The 20289-nt window shown below is 43.9% G+C and overlaps 1 protein-coding gene and 1 non-coding gene across 7 annotated transcripts in view; both read right to left on the reverse strand.

The window, feature by feature from the left end:
• Window positions 1-1587: 1587 nt before the first annotated feature.
• LOC143393185 (U6 spliceosomal RNA) lies at window positions 1588-1697 on the reverse strand. Its single transcript, XR_013090501.2, has one exon. It is a non-coding gene; the product is annotated as a U6 spliceosomal RNA (small nuclear RNA).
• Window positions 1698-3668: 1971 nt separating this feature from the next.
• Window positions 3669-20289, reverse strand: part of Rabgap1 (RAB GTPase activating protein 1) — a 167444-nt gene continuing 150823 nt past the window's right edge. For all 6 annotated transcript variants that reach the window (XM_076845515.2, XM_076845514.2, XM_076845513.2 and 3 more), the window contains 7 exons: window positions 17334-17426; window positions 16816-16926; window positions 9612-9716; window positions 8785-8868; window positions 8150-8221; window positions 6413-6610; window positions 3669-5376 (listed from right to left, as the gene is read on the reverse strand). In XM_076845515.2, the coding sequence (XP_076701630.1) occupies window positions 5254-5376; window positions 6413-6610; window positions 8150-8221; window positions 8785-8868; window positions 9612-9716; window positions 16816-16926; window positions 17334-17426 (786 nt within the window). In that variant the 3' untranslated portion in view covers window positions 3669-5253. The remainder of the gene's footprint in view (window positions 5377-6412; window positions 6611-8149; window positions 8222-8784; window positions 8869-9611; window positions 9717-16815; window positions 16927-17333; window positions 17427-20289) is intronic.

A 20289-nucleotide genomic window follows, 5' to 3' on the forward strand; every position in this document is an offset into this window, starting at 1 on the left:
ACTCTGGCGGAACAGAGACTCTGGCTCAAAAGGTTCAAGTGCTGGCCTCTCTCACCTGGCCTGCAAGACCAGCTCAGTACGTCTCACCTGATCTTCCCTCACACACAGGATGAAGGGCTCCTGACAAAGCCAGTGGGATCACAGCTTATTTCATATTCTTGTCTGTGGTCCTTAAAATTCTGCTCGTAAGTGAAAAAAGTTTACTCCACATGAAACTTCAAGCTGGCAGCCTGGCTCAGTGAGTGGGAGGTCAAGAGTGCGCCTGGAGCTTTTCACACCCCTCAGAGTTATGTCCTCAGGACCATCCCAGGGGTTGCCAAGCCTCAGATGAGATCAGGAACCCAAGGCTCAGAGATAAAGGGACTTGCCTAAGGGCATCAAGCTTCTTAGAAGGCAGCAGCAATGGGACTCCAAACCTGGAGCTCTTGCTTCTGCTCCTGCTGTGCCTGCTCTGCGGTGCCCCTGCAAAGTTCCTGTAAATGAGCAGCCCTAGGAAGCAGAGCCCAAGACCATGGTGAAACTCCTGCCTCTGCCTGCAGGTAAGTGGGGAGCTGAGTGGACAGTGGCATTGGGTGCTTGCCCCACTTTTCCCCTGCACACCACGAGTTTGGCTTTCCAGCCATGCTAGCTAGCATTGACCAGAAGAAGAGCTGACCAGGCCAGCCCACCTCTGCTCCTTCCATCCCAGGTTTGCCTTTCTGGGCCTGAGGGGAAGCCAGACTTTCTTGTCTGTAGAAAAAGGCTATTGAGGGGGGCCTGGAGAATAGGCCAAGAATGTTTTTCTTGGTCTTGAACCCCAGAAGAGAAGGTCGCAGTCCTACATGGCAGGGAAGACAGGACCCCCCTAGATTGTGTGGCTACAAGCAGACCTTCACTTTGAAATTTGGCAATGATATCCCAATAATCATCACAGCGACTGCGGGGAGGGAGTACATGATGAGTCCAGAGCGCCACAGCAGCTTAGCAACCTGAGACAGGCGGAGCCTGCTGCACAGAAGGGAGGAGATATATCCAAGGTCATGAATGTGTGGTGCAGAGCTGTGTCCATGTGGTCATCTTGAACCAGATGTCCTGCTGGAGTTAATGCCTCAGCCTGTGTGGCCTGGGCCCTATGAGCCCCAGCTTTAAAATGGGAGAAGGGTGGGGAGCTTAGTGCTCAGGCCTGTTCTTCAAGCAAGCACCTTAGTCATTACTCTGCGTGGCTCCAAGCTTCATGTTTGTCTGCTCCATCTCCTACCACCTGCCCCTAACCCCATGAATCCAAGAGTAGTCCCAATGTCAGCATCACACACAAATCTCTTGAACAGCGAAGTGACTCTCCTAAGCCTCTAGGGGCCCAAATTACCTACCATACTCCCTTTGCAGAGGCTCTTGCTTTCGCAACTGTTGAATCAATTCAGAACCAGGAATGCTGTAGACCTACCTTGAGCCCTCATGGATTCTCCTTTCCTTCTCCCACTGCTCACCCACTGCCACTAGAGTTTGAAATTTTGACAGATGTAGAGACATGAGGGCTGGTACCTCTTGCCTTTAAAAAAAAAAAAAAAAAAAAAAAAAAAATATATATATATATATATATATATATATATATATATAGACTGCTTCACAAATTTGGGTGTCATCCTTGTGCAGGGGCCCTGCTGACATTCTAGTCTATATCATTGCAATTTTAGTACATGTGCTGATGAAGGGGGCACCTGCCTTCTTCCCCCGGAGTTACTGACAGTGTGCCCTGCATCAGCTCAGCTTGCAACTGGGGCTGCCGGCTGCAGCTTGGCCTGTGTCATTCTCACCACCTTTCAGAGCAGCCTGAACTGTGCCCAGTGTCAAAAGCAGAGCAGGAATTCCCAGAACTACCCTTCCTCCTGCCACAGGTCTCTGGCCACTTGCTGCCCTTGGCCACTTCCTTCATAGCCAGGCTCTATAATACCTGTGTGTGTGCCTGGCTCTGCCTCCTCCTCCCCATTCCTCACTTCCACTGTGGTAGCCACTGGCAACCTCCCCAGATCTAATGGTCCTGTAATGAGCTGCCCTCACTCCAAGACAGTGCCCACTCCTTTCCTTCCTTTGAGTTTCCACTCCTGGGCCTGTGTAGCCCATGCTTAACCTGTGTCTTATCTGCAGTCTCTTCTGTTCTCCTGCCTAGAGGTTACAAATTAAAGAAATGACTCTGTATGGAGTGACTGCTCCCAGCCCCCAACATCTGGTAACACCTGGGGTTGTTTCCGGGCTGTGGCATCCTGTGATGCTGGGCAGGGGCCTGTGATGCTGTTCAGCACTGCTGCACAAGCTGACCTTTACCACCGTTAGCCAAACGTCAGTGCTGGAGTTCAGAAACCCTGGGCCACAGATTCCAGACATCTCCACCCTGCACGTCCCAAGGGATCTCCAAATCCACGCACTTAAAAGCTACATTTATCTTCCTGGTGGGTTTTTTCCACTCACCCAGTTTCCCTGACTCCATTCTCTGTCATCCCTGCCCAAACTAACTTTTCCCAATTTTCTCCCTAAAGCATTGACGAGGAACATCCCTATGAGAGTTGGTGTAAAACTCTCCAGGGTTCCCTTCCAATTTCTGGTGTGGCCTCAAAATTACCCAGTTCCATTTCATCACTCTCTCTTCCAAGACAGCTGTTCCAAATTCCATCTTCTTGCCCCTTTATCCAGCAAATCACCTAGTCAAAATACTGTGCAAAATGTGCAAAATGCTGTGGTACGATCATCTTGTCTGCCCTGCAAATATACTTTTAGTGGTCTCACAGGGTTCTGTACCTCTGGAAGTACTTACCATTTGGCATTGCAATTATTAATCTCTCTCCAGTCTCAACCAGGGCCCCGTCCTGAAAGGGGGACACTCATCTGAGTTATGGAATCCTTTCTTGGGGCGAGGGGAGAGCTGCAGGGATCAGGATTTCTACTATACTCCTCAACATGAGACCTTTGGGACTGGAAAAGCATGGAGCAGGCTGGCCAGCAATAGATCCCAGAAATATTACCTCTAGCCTGTGAGCATTGAAAGGACCAGCTGTGAAACTGGCCTGGCCTCTATAAGAACACCTGCATGGGCTCCCTTTCTTTCTGAAGGCATAAAGCTGTGGTCTCTGGATTTGGATCTGTTTCCATTCAAAGGCTATGTGTTGGGGGGGGGGGGGCAGATACTGGAGAGCAGGTCAAATGGGGAGGGAAACCAAAGCAGGTATGCTGAAGGACCACGGTGAGGAGAAAGCCATGCTACCAGTTTCCCTAAGACCTGGCAGAGCACATCTGACCCTGGTTACATTTAACTACTTACTGCTCTCTGGTTGTTGCCCTGTACACCTGCACCTTGGCCCCAGCATTCCCTCTCCCCTCACCACACAGGCATCTCTTACTAACTCCACCCTGTAAGACCCTCCCTCCGTGGACCTCAAGGACACCTAGGTTTTAATCTGTTTCAGTCACCGAAGTACTGCACTCCACAGCGACTGTGGGGACTCCCCCCCTCTGCTGTGTCTTCTCCCCCGTGCAGCCTGGCATACCTCAGGTACATGCCTGTTGGTGGGCAGAAGGTGCTGCTGATGCTCACACAAGACAGTGCAGTCTTGTCCTCTCTTGACTGATTCCTGTGCTGTGTGGGATGAGGAAGGGAAGAGGAGCATGTAAAGAGAAAACTGGATTTTACAAAGAAATGCTGTTTGTACCAAAATATTTAATGAATATGCTGTTAAAATAAAACCAACAAAAGAAATAGTAATACAATTTTTACTGGTTTATATTTCAATTGGTAAAGTTGACACACAAACTACCCTAGCACAATGTCCACACACCTAGGATTAGATGGGCTTACAGCTGTTTTGATAACTGAATAAGAAAGACACAGAAAGCAGCAGAGGGGATGGTCGTTGGTGTTGGTCGGGGGGTGTTGCCACTTGTTATCTCCCTTCTCAGAAGACCTCAGCAAGCGTTAGTACAGCCAACAGGAAGAGAGATACAGAACAGCCCAGTGTCTCTATATACAACCAGTGCCTCCTGTCACCAGCCACCTCCGCACTGAATGCCAAGAAGAGGCCAATCATTTTGCAGACAGCCTGTCAGCATTTCACTATATAAATTAAAAGTTTTTTGTCTTTTGCTTTTTAATAAAAAAGGTGCTAAAACCTCCATCATAGCTTTGAAATGAGAACCTGCAGCCCATCTGGACAGTGAAGTCTGTGCCCAGCCACACATTCCAGGAGGGCTCAGAAGCCGTCAGGAGGGACTAGGCCAGGAGGGTGGAGACCTCACGGCCTGTGCACGCTCACATTTACATAAATACAGTGCAGTCCTCACTTGTACAACCTGTTGTGCAAATACACTAGGAATCTTGGAAGTGAGGGCCCTTTTCACAGTTCCTACGGTGACAGGGAGGAGAGCAGGGCCCAACAAAACTCAAGTAAAAGTAAGTGCCAAGTAACCATGTCAGTAAGTTGAGCAGATCAGCAGTCCTAGTCTGGGATTTAAACACTGTCAGCTGGGTACTCTGGGGAAGATATTTATATATATATATGTACACATGACACATTAAGCAAAATAAGATTTGTCCACATTATGATTAATCCAGCTTTGCAAGTCACATCATCCACCCAGCCTTGTGAAATCATTTTGGCAGCTAATGCTTAAAACAGGAACTCCGAGAATTGCATAGAATTTATCAGAAACGTGAATAATGCTAAACCAAAAACCTGTCTCTCATATAGTTTAACAAAACTAGGTGGTTTCGGCTATAACTAGGAAACCCTCCTGTTAAAAACAAAGTGCTTCTCATGTCTACCTGGGGACCACCTGCTGGCACAGACGGATAAGAATTATTTTAATTTTTGATCCCTGCTCCCCCGCCCCCATGTATATAATGCATATTAAAAAATAATAGGTTTAGAGAAAAAAAAAAATCAACACACTGAAGGATCCCCAAACGCTGATAATGTAAATTCAGCCTTTAGGCTGGGTGAGGTGTTGACCTACACGGAAGGGCCTGGGAGGTCACACTGAGGAGTGATTTCTGGTGTGTCCGGAGCATCAGCTAAGTTGGCAGGCCTGCTGGTATCAGCAGTTAGGAGAGCCCTACCCAGAGCTGCCTGCTCAGGAGCCCTGATCCAATGACCTACCAACGTGCGTGAACAGATTTGAATTAGGTACATTCTGGTCCTGGGACATGTCACAGAATCACACATCTGGCCAAAGAAGGCAACAAAAGGTGGCATGTTTTCTGAAGGTGTTTGGAGGCAGCCCGGGCTCTCAGCAAGTCTCTTTCCCTTGAACGCCGGTTGCCGTCTTTATGGAGCTCAGGGTTCGGTTAAACCAGGTCTTCTTAGCTGCCTGTACCTCATTGAGAGCAAGGCCTAAGTGGTGCTCCAAGTCCTGTAGGAGGAAAGATGAATATGAGGATCTCAGCTTTGGTGTCAATGACATTGCCTCCCCAGAACTGAGCCAGGTAAAAGTTACATCTGGAAACTTCCCCTGCTTCAAGCTGGCAGAGGAAGGTCTGTAATACCTAGAGATTGGGGAGCTTTCCTAGTTAGACCTCTGTCTCTTGGGATTTGTTACCTGAGGTACTTTACCACTGAGTTACATCCTCAGTTTTTTTATTTATCTGTGATGGGTTCTTGCTAACTTGCTGAGGCTGGCCTCAAACTTGCAATCCTTCTACCTCAGCCTCCTGAGATGCTGGGATTTCAGGAATGTGCCATTGTGCCTGGCTAAACCTTCATTTCTTGTCTGGTGTATTTATTAAAACCAATGGTCTGTTAATTGAATGTCTCCCCCTTCTATCCACGAAGCAGACAGCTCATGCTCTAGCTCTTGATTATACCATTAATTTCCAACTAAAACTTTTAAGTTCAATTGAGATGCTTCATACCCTGGGCCCGCATCTTCTCTCCCAGTCTTAGCACCCGCCTCCATCCCCTCCTCCTACATGGAAGGTTTCCCATAAGACTGTCTCCTCATTGGGCAGTCCTCTCCTTCCTCTGACTGTGGAACAAGCCACTCCTGACCTCCTGCCTTGGTGCTCGTGGTTCATTTGCTGCAGCTGCATGCCCTGGCCATTCTCTGACCACAGCCCACACACTGACTGCTGCCTTGGGGATGCCTTTCCTGATTGTCCTGGGCAGTTCCATGAGCCAAGGCTTAGCTCTGCAATCCCAGACCTAGAACAGGAGAACAGGCCTGGCAAAGAGCAGGTGTCCAGGGACAATATACAGTGGGAGCGCAAGGGCTGCAGCTCCGGACCTGAACTGCACTGAGATACTGAGCACTGGCATTCTTCCAGGAGGATTATGATGAAAAGTTTAAAAATGATGAAAAAGAACCTAGGCTAGAAATGTCATTTCTGTGGCTTTTCATCCCCTTCAGGGAATCTGGCCTACAGCGTGCATCTGAGTGCCAATGACATTACCTGGATCTTGCACTCAGCTTCCACCAACTGGAGCTTGGTTTGTGCCAGTTCCAGTTCCATCTCTCTCAGCTGGTTCTTGAGGGTCTCCTTCTCTTCATCTGTGTCCTCATCTAACATCTCCTTGGTTGAGCTGATGCCCTTCACATGTCCTTCTTTGTTGAAAAATTCCCGGCAGCGCTCACAGTCATCCACCTTTTGCTGTAAGTGAAGTCAGAGATAAAGAGGCAAAGAAGAGAAACCAGCCCTTGGGGATGCTGTAAGCACCTCCCCTGGGGGCAGGAGATCCACGAAAGGGCATCTCTGTTGAGCACGTAGCTTCTGACACCTGGCTTTCTTTGGAAACTGGCAGACAACCCACTGGGAAAGCTAGCCCGGTAGTGTACACTGAAAGAAAACAAATATTCTTGTCTTGACCCAGCAGTCACATTTCCGGGGACCCAGCTAAGAAAAGGAAGCAATGACTAGATAAGATTTACCCACAAGGTTTCACTGCAGAACTAGGGATAGGGAAAGGGGGGAGGGCTCCAATGATCCAAGAACTGGGAGAATGAAATATACTGTGCTATGTTTGTTCAAGGAAGAACACGGTTGCTAAAAGGTTTGAGAAACACTTCCTAATATGGGAAAATGGCTAAATGCTAGTTCAAAGAAATAGGTCACAGAAATATGTATAAAATATGGTCACCAATAATATCCCATGTCATCAAAATAAGGTGCCACTGACTAATAAACATTATTTTATGTTCCTCTTAAGAAAATATTTTGTCAAGTAAGCCACAAAAAGATAGCCATCATAAAAAAGCTCAATTTTAGCAATGATAATGTGAAATAAATACACGTTAGAAGGAATGAAATTTTACATGTTATAGGAAACAGAATAAAGACTGAAAAAATATACACCAAAGTGCTAGTAATGACTACATTACGGGGTAGGGTACATATTAGCACTGTGCAAGTTCCTAGGTTCAATCTGTAGTATATATACAAAAAGACTCTCATTGGTGGGTAATAGCATTATAAGGGTTTTTCAACATATTTGCTCTCATTTCCCTAATTTTCTGGAAGCGCATTATTAAAGTTTTAGAATCAGAATATAAATGGTATTTTAAAAATAGACGCTTTTGGTTAAACAATACTTAACGATGCAGGCTGATGCCACCTTGCTCTGGATGTCATGGTGATTTTTGCAAACATGGCTACGGGCACGAAACTTTACTGTCCATTGAGTTGTACATGTTAGTAGAGCATCTTTATCACTCACCTTGTTAAATCTGATAAGAACTCTAACACAGATATAGCTTAAAGAAAGTATCAAGTGATAAAATCTCCCTATCTTGGCAATAAAATATTAAAAAATTGAAGTCTTCCTGATAATTTACATCTGCTACAGCAGAAAGGAGGGGAGGATCTCCACAGAAACTGGTGGAGGAGGAGGGTCAGCACATGATCCTGACCTCTGCACCCTGCCCACTGTCCTCCCAATGACATTTGGAAATCCTGGGGCACTTGTAGTTTGAGACATAGAGCCAGACTCCCTGGGTCCCATCTATCCTCCCTTCCAGAGAAACAGGCAAAATATCAGTTGATAAACACCGAACCAGGCTGTGACAGGGACTGCGTCTACTCCTCAGCTTCTCACACTTAGTAGTTCAATGTGCCTCATAAAACCTGCTGTGCTGAATAAAGCTATAAAATGAACTAGGTCGTGTACAATTTCTTTAGTAAAGGAAGTCTTACCCGAATTTTCTCAATTTCCACTTTATTAGCGGTCTGCTGCTTCTCCAGTCTTTCACTCAACTGAGAACAGATCTGAAGAAACAAAGAGAAAACAGTAGTCTTTGGAGCAATGCAGTCATGTATAGTTTGGCCTTGGTGTACATTGTACAATGGGCAGTTGGAATATGCCAAATGGAACTAACATAGCACTGAACAGGCTGTATCAGGAGAGGTGTGAAGTTGAAAGACTAGCAGAAGCTTCTCCAGCTGTGCCCGTTTGGCATCACCAGGGCTTGCAGGAATCTGCAGATGTACTCAACAGTCAGTGGTTTTAGAACATTTGCAGACATGAAATCCTGGCATAGGAAGGAGCAAGCTTAATGCAGTGATGGTTCAAAACTCAACCAGAGAGAACTGGTTTCCAACCACAAGTAAAACTTGAGTCCATAATCTTAGTCTGAAATGCCCCGAAACATACAGTGGTTTTAATTTATTAAGTACCTACTATATGCTGGGCACCATGCCAGGTATTCTATGAGTCTATTTCTCTGAATCCTCATAACAGCACTTTGAGACAGGGATTATTTTTCTTATTTTACAATTGACATTAAGGGGAGAGCAAGGAGAAGGTACACAGCCAAGGTATAGGGACCCACCTGCTTGTAGTCACCGATGATAGAACTGTTTTTTTTAATCTCAGATTCTGCCTTGTCAAGTTCCCGACGGCACATTTCCTTTAACTGAACACATAAGAAAACAAAAATGGATGTTTTAAGAGAAATAACTAACTGCTTAGTGCTGGGCCTTCCAAAAAGTACCTCGATCAACTCAGGAAGGGCTTGAATTCCCACACCTTCTTTCTCTGTCCTTAATCCATTGTTCTTGATGTTGGGAGAGGGACAAACTTCCCAAAATGCCAAACCCCACTTGCAACTGGGGCTTTTGCTGAAGTCCTTCCTGCTGGTGCTACTCCCCAAGCTGAGTGTCACCTTAGCTTAGGAGGAGCACAAACCAAACACAGAAACAAGCTAATGCAACGGCTGCAGCTCTCCTAGCGCCTTGCTGTTAACTCAGAGAGCCTTTGTCACATTCAGCCCAGTCAGTCCCACCTGCCATGGGCAGGGTGTACCACCCGAGGATTGTGGGGAGAGAGGGCAGGGACTAGCTCCAAGGTACATGGCACCCACAGCTCATCCAGTGACTACGGCTGTGTGTCCTAGTAACTGGAACACTGAGGGAGACCTCAGAGGACAAGGAACAGAAAAGCCAGACATTTCCTCTTCTGTGAGTTTTTCTGAACCCAACAAAGGACAGGCTTTGGCCCACTGTCACCTCCTCAACTGTAAGAACCATTACACTTCACACACTAAATATAAAAGCCCTTTGGAGAGAACCTAAAGTTAGCTATCTCCAGGTTCTCCTGAACTCCCACCTCTCCAGCAGGGCAGGCACGGAGCAGCATGGCAGGCAAAGCTCCCCTCACCTGAGCAGACTCCTCTTCCAACCGTCTCTTCTCTTCTTCTGCATCAATCAACTTCTGTTTAGTCATCAGTAGCTCCTTATTCAGTGCATCAGCCTTTTCTTCCGCCTGTGAGATTTAAGATGTGCTGTCATGGTAGAGAACTAAGCACTGAAGAGGGCTTAAATTACTGAGCACAATCCCATTTTAAGACAGGGAAACTGATCCACATTGGGGAAACCACATGCCCACTGTCATAGTGAGCCTCAGCTCATGTACAATGGTGGGCCAGCCTCCCATAGGGAGTGCATATGGGTCAGGAGTGCAGCTTTGGGTAGCAAACAGGCTGGCTCAACTGCCATTGTTCACTGACGAAGTGCCAGACACACTACGGAGAACTCTAAACTTCGGGTTCTCTGAGAGACAAAGTATTAAAAGTATTCAGCATAGTGCCTAGAATAAGTGAACTCTCAACAATAAAAGATCCTGTCATCTTTTTCTTTTTCTGGTACTGGGGATTGAATCCAGGGTCACTTAACCATTGAGCCACATCCCACCATTCTCAGCACTTTTTATTTTTAATTTTGAGGCAGGGTCTTGCTAAGTTGCCGAGGCTGGCTTTGAACTTGGGATCTTCCCGCCTCAGCCCCCTGAGCCACACTGGCATCATTTAAAAATTTTTTTGTGGTACATGGGTTTAAACCCAGGGATGCTTTACCATTAAGCCAATCTCCAGCCCTTCTTATTTGAAAAATTTTGAGACAGGGTTTAAGTTGCTTAGGGTCTCACCAAGTTGCCCAGGCTGGCCTCAGACCTGCAATCTTCCTGCCTCAGCCTCCCAAAATTGCTGGGGTTATAGGTATGTGCCACGATGCCTGGCTGTCATTGTTTTGAACAATAATAATACACTCTGGTTTTCTTCTTCCAAATTGTCTGTATTTCCTGTGCTTCATCCAGTAAGTTCTGCATTTTGCTGTTAAGGTCGCCCCATACAGGAGGTTGCCTCTTTCCTGGCACTTTCTTTTTTCTTACTTTCAATGACCACATTTCACCCCAGTCCTTTTTTCTAATACATGCGAACATCTGGTGGGCATCCATTGAAAAATCATATCCCTGTGTCTGATGTCTGAGCTCCTCACACTGGTCCTTCCCAGGAAAACTGAAGAATGACCCCCTAAACCATGCTAGAACAAGGTCAAGATCTAGATGAGAGGATCTTTGCTCCACAGGCTTCCTCCCTTGGCAGTGGAGGGAGGCTTCCTTGAATGTGAACAGATTTCCAGAAAACTGGGACCTTAGATGAGGAACTGAGAATTAGTATGACATGCAAATTCAAAAGTCCACTATGTCTGGCAAACTTGACAGGAACATAATTAAATGGGATACCAGAGTTAAGGGCTGGCCCTTTCTGGGGATAGCTTGCCATCTCCTTCTCTAGCTCAAGCTCAATGCACAATCAAAGGGGGAAATGAGGAGACTCAAGCAGCAGGGGAAACAACTAGTAAGTAGAATGAAGACTAATTAAAGATTTTTATTCCATTTTAATCAAAGGAACCTATAATTTCTGCTTTAGACTCAGTTAACATCTCATGCACCACGGTGGAGCACCTGGGCTGTGCACTGAGGTTTTCTCCTGTGTCACCACTGCCAGAGACCATGATCACTACTGGGACTCTGGGAGGGACAGAAGCACCAGGTGAACTGGGTCTTCTAACTCAGGAGTGCCCACCCTGAAGAAGAAAGGTGAGGAGGTTCTGCCAGGTTCTCAGGGCCCACCTGACACAGCTCCTACCTCCAATTCACCAGATTCTGGGCCCAGCATCTGTCCCAGCACTCCCAGAGCTGCCTCTCAGCACTGTGCCATTTGGAAGGTGCACAGAAGCTACTGATCTAACCAGCATCTTCTGATAGCACCACACTCATGAGCAAATGAGAACATCTGGGTCATAAACACAGATCCAGACTTCTAGTCTAGGATTAGTAGGGATCAGATTTATCCTCCCATCGTCAACAGGAAACTGGGCAAAACATATGAAGCAACTGTTTTCAGATGCTGAAAACAATAAATGCAGAACTGTGGTTCTTAGGAGAAAAAAACTGAAACGTGTGTACTACTCCCACTCTGGCTTCTGCCTGGGTTCCAAGCAGAGTGTAAGGGCCTCAGAATGTCAGCACACTGTGGAGGGGATGGCTGAGGTGGCTTGGAGTTGTGAAGCAGAGCTCTGGAGAAGAGAAAGTCATGCAACAGTACAGAAAGCTGTAGAAAATCCAAAATTTTGTAAACACATAATTAAAGCCAAAAGAGAGAAAAAAAGCAAGTAGGACAAACAGAAAACAAATTCCTATACACAAAAACTCATTTCAAATATAAAGAGAAAGATGTTAAAAATATAAGGATGGAAAAAGATACATAGTGCAATGCCACAGAAGTTAGAGCGGTTGTATACCTGCCAGATACAGTAGGTTTCAGAACGGTGAGTATTACCAGAGACAAAGAGGGTCCTAATGATACAAGAGTCACTACATGGAGAAGGCATAGCAATCTAAAATTTATGTTGAAGTTCAAATGATGTGAAATGAAACCCCACATAATTGAAAGGAGAAATAGATAAATGCATAAATAGAGAAAGGGGACTTTCCACACTGCTCTCTCAGTCAGTAACAAGACACGTGGGGAGAAAAATCATTGAATCGACCGAAGGCTTAAATGTAGTCTTCAGCCATCTTGCCTGACTGACACAGAGCAGCTGACCCACAGCAACAGGACCCACTCTCCACATGCAGAGTGGTGAGCCATAGGACTGCGTTCAAATGGAGCATGTCCTCCGACAACCAGAGAACTAAATTAGAAAATAAACACACATTATTTCACTTGTCTAGGTCAAAGAACTAAATGAAAAATCACAACACACAATGCAGTGAATATGGAGGGAAATTGTGCTTACATGGAGATAACTAACTTTTGAGTGCTTACTTCAGAAAAGAAAGGTTCTTTTGTGAAGAAGAAATGGAATTTTCAACCTTCCTCTTTGAGAAACTAGAAAAAATGTAAATTAACCTAACAAAAATAGAAGGAAAAAATAAAAAGCAGAAATCAATAACAAACACTAGAGAAAAATCAATGAAATTAAAAGCTGACTTTTGAAAAGATCGATCCAACTGATAAAACTTCTAGTTAGAGTCAGGAAAAAAACATAAGTTACCCAATATCAGGAATAAAAGAGGGACATCGCTTCAGACTCTACAAATACTCAAAGAAGGAAATAAAAAGTTTATATCACTGTACTTGACAACTAAGATGAAATGGATCAATTACTTGAAAGACAAACCATAAAAATGAGCACTGAAGAACCAGAAAATCTGGGTAGCTTTATTATCTAAAAAGAAATTGAATTCACAGTTAAACAGGTTTCTATAAAGCCAATTCCAGGCCCACATGACTTCAATAGGGAACTAAAGATTTAATCAAAGAACAATCCTTTGTAGAGTCCTTAAGAAAACAGGAAGGAACACTTCAAGCCTAGTTCATTCTATGAGAGCAAAACCAGACAAAAACATTACAGAAAATTCCAAACACTCCTGATGCACATAACACTAATAAAAATTAAAATGTTTAATAAAAAAAAATAGAAACTCCAACTGGGCTTATCCTAGAATTGTTTGGGTGGTTTACACTTTAATTTACTTCACCATATTAATAAAATTAAGGAGAAAAACTAAGCAACAAGTACTTCTACAGATGTAGGAAAAGCATCTGACAAAGTTCATCATTCATCATGACAAAAATTCTCAGCAAAGAGGAACAGAGGAGAACTTTCTCAGCCTTCTTTGTGCAAAACCCATCGCCAACATCTGGAAGAAGGCAATGACATCTACTTTCTCCATGCAACAGTGCTCTGAAGATCCCAGTAAGCGCAGTGAGGCAAGAACAGCTGGAAAGGAAGTGAAACTGTCTTTATTTGGTGATGACATAATTGTGTTGGGGGAAAACCTAAGTGGTTGGGGGAAGAAGCACTACTAGATTAAGAAGTGATTTCAGCAAGGTCAAAAATCAGTTGTAGGGCTGGGATGTGGCTCAGTGGTAGAGTGCTTACCTCACACGTGTGAGGCATTGGGTTCAATTCTCAGCACTGCAAATAAATTTAAGTGAATAAAATAAAGGTCCATCAACAACTAGAAAAATTAAAAAAAAAAAAAAATCAGTTGTACTGGCTGGGCGCTATAGCACACGCCTGTAATCCCAGCCGCTGAGCAGGCTGAGGCAGGAGGATCACGAGTTCAAAGCCAGCCTCTGCAAAAGTAAGGCACTACGAAACTCAGTGAGACCCTGTCCTAAAATAAAATACAAAATAGGGCTGGGATGTGGCTCAGTGGTCAAGTGCCCTAAGTTCAACCCCTGATACCTCTCCCCTGAAAAGAAAAAATCAGCTGTACTTCTACAGACTAGCAACGATTGGAAAATGTAATTAAGAAAACACCACCACTGATAATAGATTAAAAAAGGTTTAAGTCTTACAAAACTGACACCTAAAAAGCACTGCTATGAAAAACACCTTATTCAGTGAAAATTACAACATGCTCATGAATTGGATGGCTCAATCATTGTTCAAATGTCAATTCTCAGAAAAACTGATTCATAGATTCGATGAAATCCCACTAAAAATCTCAGACGGCTTTTATTTCTAGAAACTGACAAGTTAATTCTAATCTCTATATAGAAACACCAAGTGACTTTCAAAAACATCAAGGTTGGAGGACTCACAGGACCCAATTTTAACCTTTATTATAAAGCCACAGAGTGGTATTGGCATAAGGACAGCCATACAGATCAATGAAGCAGAAAAGAGAATTAAGAAGTAAATCTGCACACAGCATCAACTGATTTTTGATAAAGGGGTCAAGGTAACTTAATGGACAAAGTTGAGCAACGTGTTCAAGGTCACAGAACTAGTAAGCAGGTGGGCTCCTGAGTTGGTTTCCCTTTGCTCTCATGTCATTCTGTTTTAAGGCAGAGGAAGAACCATACCAGGGGGGACTGGGACACAGTCCTGTCAACCCTCTGCCTGGGACCTTCTGTAGATTCCCTCTCAATTCTTTCAGCACCAGGGTCAGTTCTAGCCATCATTCCCACTGCACAGGGGAGAAATCCTGACTGAAGTTACTTAAGGATTAAAGGGCTGACGTGGAATCTCTCCACAACTGCTGTGTGAAGAACAGCAAAAGTGACAGGTGATGAATAACAAAAGTGATATAAAATCAACTGAAATACATAGAGGCTTCTGGAGATTGTGTAAGCCTTGCTATCGCTTTTTTATGGGATGCAGGAAGGGGAGAGTTGAAAGGAATGAAGTTCTTTTGAAAACCTGAGACCCTGAAGTCAAAAGAAAGGTGAGTGGACCCACAATTCTCACTGTGGTGACAGGAAGAACTGAGCTGATTTTTGGTGATGGTTCCAAACAATCAAGAGAGATGACTAACTTAGAAAGGAATGTCTCCTGACCCTGTAGGCGCTGGAGGAGGCTGCTGGGCCTGCTGAGGACTGGGAGTTCTAGGTTTCAATCTGAGGGCTCTGCCTCTGACTAGGTGGGTGACTGTGTGTAAGATATTTAGTTCATTTGGCCTTAGTTTCCTGATCAGTAAAACAGGCATCGGGATACCCCTTCTACAATCTGGGCTGTTTGAGGATTCAGCAAGAAGGTGTATACAAAGCACTCGGTGAAAGGCCTAGCACTTGTCAATGTGTCAGAATCATTAGTCATCGCTCCTTTCTCCTACTTATTATGGGGACAGGTGGTATCACAGGAAGAGGCCCGGCATTCCAATTAGATGGGCCTGAGTTAGACTCAGCTCTGCTTCTTTCTGGGTGCTTCAAGTATCAAGCTTTATGACCTAACAAAAAATTCCCATCCATTAATGGAGCCAATGTTACTATCCTTAAAAGGCTGAGGCAAGGAGAAGAGGTATCAGAGTTTAGTGAAGTATTTATAAATAAATGGTTCCTGGCAGCACAGATCCTCACTAAAAGGGAACATCTATTATTATTGTTCATTTCTGATGTCAGGTATATGACTTACTTTTTTGGCTACTTTATCAGGATAAAGACACCTTGAAAAAGGTTTCACACTATTCAGGGTCAGGTTTTAAGTGTTATTACTAGTGTCATCTACACTTTAATACATAAGATTTCATATACTTTTGGTGGATGTCAAGAACCTCCTGAAGTTCATGGACTCTACAGAGTCAACATATGGAAAGTGAAACCCCAGTAAACACTCAGCAGCCTGAACCTATCCCTATCCCTAAGAAACCAACAAGCAGAACAGTAATTCTAGGAGCCTGGTAAGGAAATCAAAGGTAGAAGCCAACAGACTACAGCCCAAGGTCAAATCAAGTCCATTGCCTATTTTTTAAATACCATTAATTAATTAATTAATTAATTTTTTAGTGTGGTGCTGTGGATCAAACCCAGTGCCTCATGCCAGGAGAGTGCTCTATCACTGAGCCACTTCACTGGTCCCTATCACGTATTTCTGTAAATAAACTTTTACTAGAAAAGAGCCATATTGATTCACTTCCATCTTGTTTGTGGCTGCTTTTACACTGATGTCATAATTCTAAGTAGTAGCAACAGAGACCATATGGTCCACAAAAGCCTAAATACTTACAATCTATCCCTTTCTAGAAAAAAATTTTGCTAAGCCTGAACTAAGCCATGAATGAGAACTTGTGCTTTATCCAAGGGAAGCTTGCAATATAAGAAAATAGAAAAGCACCCTGCCAGGAAAAACAATCATCTCAAATTTTTCAGGTTAGGAGAAGCAAAGGAGAAGAGAACAGGGGCAGGGTGTAAACTACTGATTACACATTGTTCAGGCACTGAACTGTATTCCAATCAGCAATGGTTATTCAATTGGTACAAAATACACCAGATAACAAAATCATTTCTTGTCTTGGGGTTGGGGAAAGTTATGTGGATAGCCTCAGAATCAGTCAAAAGGTCTCTTAATCCCATGATGCCTAGGAGCTGTGTACAGGAAGAGAGGAATATGGTGAGGAGGCTTAGGGGACAACCAGGATACCCTGGGGAAGGAGTGACGCACAACCAACAAGCAAGCTGTTATCAGAAGCTCTGCAGGTAACTGGAGATTAAGCAATGAACTGCAAGGATTCCAGTTGCTGAAGAGAAGTATCTCTGTATGATCTTTCCCTTCAGACCTGTCACACTTACATTATCCAGGTCCTTCCGCAGAGCAATCTTGCTAGTCACCAGCTCATGAGCCAGGTCATCGTTTTCTTGTTCCAACCTCATGTTAGCTTCTTGAAGCCGCCTATTCTCCCGCTGAAGGGCAGAGAGAAACCAGTTATAGACACAACAAAACCAAACGGAAACCACAATTTCTCAGAGCTAAACCTCAAAATGAATTTCTGAGTCCTATGGAAATAATAAAGAGATGTGGCTGGTCCTAATGTGTCTCCAAATAAACAATCTCCTATTTTCTATCTCCACAAATTAATACTTAACAGATTCCAGTGACCTTGTCAAGCAGCTATTTCTTATTAACTCTGATGAAAGGCCACTGAATTGTAACAAACTAGGCAGCTGGTTTAGAGCAAAACAGATCTTGCTTTCTCATTTGCAAACTCAAACTGCAACTTGAGTTCAGAAGCAGTGGAACTGAATTTTAAAAAGTATCTGACATGAAAAGTCAAAAGTTCTTACGTCATCTAGCTCATAAGCAAACAAACCTCAAATCGCTCAATGGGGTCTTCTCGTTGGGCCTGCTGTTCTCTCATGTTGTGATATTCTTTTTCATATTTTTTCAGCTTCTTCTGACCAATCTGTAGAATAAATCACAGCACAAATTAAGAAGAATCAGAACATGGTGATGTTTCAGTACCTGTGATGAAGACTAACTCTTCACTCAACCTGGGTGACTCCAGATACTACAGAAGTGGTGTTTCCCATTTTGGATATCATCACAGCAGGAAAAGTGAAACCCAGTAAACGTCCAAACCTTAACAAGAATTCAACTTTGCAGTCCAGAACCCTGTTGGGGATATTTGGTTGCTAAGGTCTTCACTGACAAGTATTCAAATAAACACTGTACAGATGGCCCCTTCAGAGATCTGGGTTCTAATTGCCTCTAGTAGTAGTAGTAGTAGTAGTAGTAATAATAATAATAATAATAATAATAATAATAAACAACTACCGTTTTATTTAGTACATACAAACAGCGTTGCTAAATTCTATAACAAGGAGTTATAGAATTATCCTCATATATAGGCAGGTAATTGAGCCATATGGAAGTTATACAACTTGACCAAGGTCACTCAACAAGGGAGTGGCAGATCTGGAATTTGAGGCCAGGATGTTGAACTCCATTTGAAGTCCAAGCTGCAGCCCCTTCATTCTCCTTCCACTTGTCCATCCCTTTTCCTGTCTACCAGCTCCTTCTGTGCTACTTCCAAAGAGGCACAATTCCCTTTGACTTTAAGCACATCAACCTGTGGGCCACTGCACTGAGAAGCCCTTTTCCCCATCCAACTCTTGTCCTCTTTCTCTCAAGCCTTTTCTTACCAACCACAGGCTTGTATCTTCCACTCCACAGCTTCACAACCTCCTTACCTACTGTCTCTCAATCAGGCTTCTGCTGAGTGCTCAGGAGAAAGGCGGTTCTTTCTCACTCCATCCTAGTGGGTCCTACCGCTCCCCTGCTCGAACTTTGCAACTCCTGGATTTTCATGCTTCAATGTGACAAACACTCCTTTTCCTTCTAGGAAACTTGTCTCTCTTTTTCTATTTTCTTGGCTCTCCTACTTCCTATCAGCTTCCCTCTCTTTTTTACTGGTTGGCCCCCTCTCTTTCTCCAGTCCAGATGTGATTTTTTTTTTTCCTTTCTGAATTATCCATGTTAACCTATCATGATTTGCAATTCTCTTTTGTTTGATTCCCTCTTTTAAACTACTATCCATTTCATACGGTGTTTTTTAAATAATATTTTTTTAAAATTATGAGATATAACAAATAGAAAAGTGATAACAGGCATGTAGAGTTTAAAGAATGACTATAAAGCCAACATTTTTCCCTTCTCAAAGCTTCAGTTGTTAGCAATGAACAGTTGATCTGCTGTTGGCTCCCAGGTCCAGGAACCAGAAGCTAGTCTAGCTCAACTTTTTTTTTCTTTCTACAGATTAAAAACAGAGACTTCAAAGGGGATGAGATGGGTCCAGATTTGCAGCATGTTCGTGTGGCTTCTCCAGTTCCCTATTCTGTCCCCATTTCTGTCATCTTCAAGCAGCCCAGTGTTCTTACTCCTACTGGCTCTGTGGATGCCTCTTTAGTTTGGAGGCTCACAGGTCTTCCTTAACTGGAGCTCTCCTCTGAGGATGTGCCTGCTGCAGGAGAACAGGAGGCCAGGAAGACAGCCCTATGCTTGGGCTGCAGTTTGGAGAAAGATGCCTATCAAACACTTACGGTAAGCTACAAGCTGGGCAGTGACATCTTTCAACCCAGGTCTTTGTGGTTTAAGACCAACATTGGGGTAAACTTTTTTTGTGTACCTAAGTGATTCACAATAAAAACACCTAAATAATATATCTGTGTAATCAGAAAATTTATAAACCACCTTAACAAATCGATAGTAGGGGAACAGAAAATAAATGAGACTTGTGGGTAGCAAACACTTCCCTCCCAGTGCTCTTTGCAGTCTTGGTAAAAGGGAAGGGAGGGCGGTGGGCATTATGTATTCCCCAGCACTTTCTAAAAAAATTACTGACACCAAATCCTATAAAACATTTCCCAAACCTTAACAAGAATTCAACTTTGCAGTCTTATGCTTGGATAAAGAATTAACATTTCCCCCACAAATATACATTTTAAAAGACTAATTGCCAAATAATCTTTTACATTTCATTATCCCTGACTAAAACTGCCTCATTCTCACAGAAAAAGACTCAACTCTTATTCAAAAGCTGAGGAGTGCCTGGGAAATGCCAGACCCTTTACATACACCATCTGATTGGTTCTTACATTTTTGTGATAGGATGTAGGCATTTCTTTTTGCTTTTCCCGTGTTTTCTGCATTGAACATAAATTATTTTTATAAGAAATAATAAACATGCTATTTAAAAATAAATTCTCACAATTGTTCTGAGCTCTTTAAGACAAGGCCCTGCCCTTTTCTCTAAATAATGGCCTCCCCTTTCTTCAATTGGTCCACAGGGGTCACTTCTCAGGGATGGATATACACAAAGCTCTCCCACCTTCTCCAGAGCTTGCTGGTCCAGAATTCTGACCTCTTTACCAGCTCAGCATCTCCCATCCTTTAGCCTTACTCGTTTTCAGTTTCATTCTTTCTCCCTCAAATGCCTCACTGCCTAACCTCCCAGCCTCACTCCCACTACAAACAACACAAACACACACCATGACTTCTCATAGACTCACAGCTGATGCTGACTTTTGGAGCATGTGGTTGCAAACCAGAACCAAATGGTTCAGGCTATTTCTGAGGCACAGACCCTGTCAAAAAGATGCCTGTCTTGTGAATGCGGACCAGGAAGTGCCACCAGCAGAAGCAACAATTCAAATTTCAAGCCTCCTTATGAGGCTGCAGCCAGGAGAAAGCAGCACCTCTCAGTCTCCTTGTCACATTATCAATATCTTCTCCAGGCCAGAACCATCTCACTTGTCTCTTACCATGTA

Source organism: Callospermophilus lateralis, chromosome 2, assembly GCF_048772815.1.
Source record: "Callospermophilus lateralis isolate mCalLat2 chromosome 2, mCalLat2.hap1, whole genome shotgun sequence".
In the NCBI taxonomy this organism is placed as follows: Eukaryota; Metazoa; Chordata; class Mammalia; order Rodentia; family Sciuridae; genus Callospermophilus; species Callospermophilus lateralis.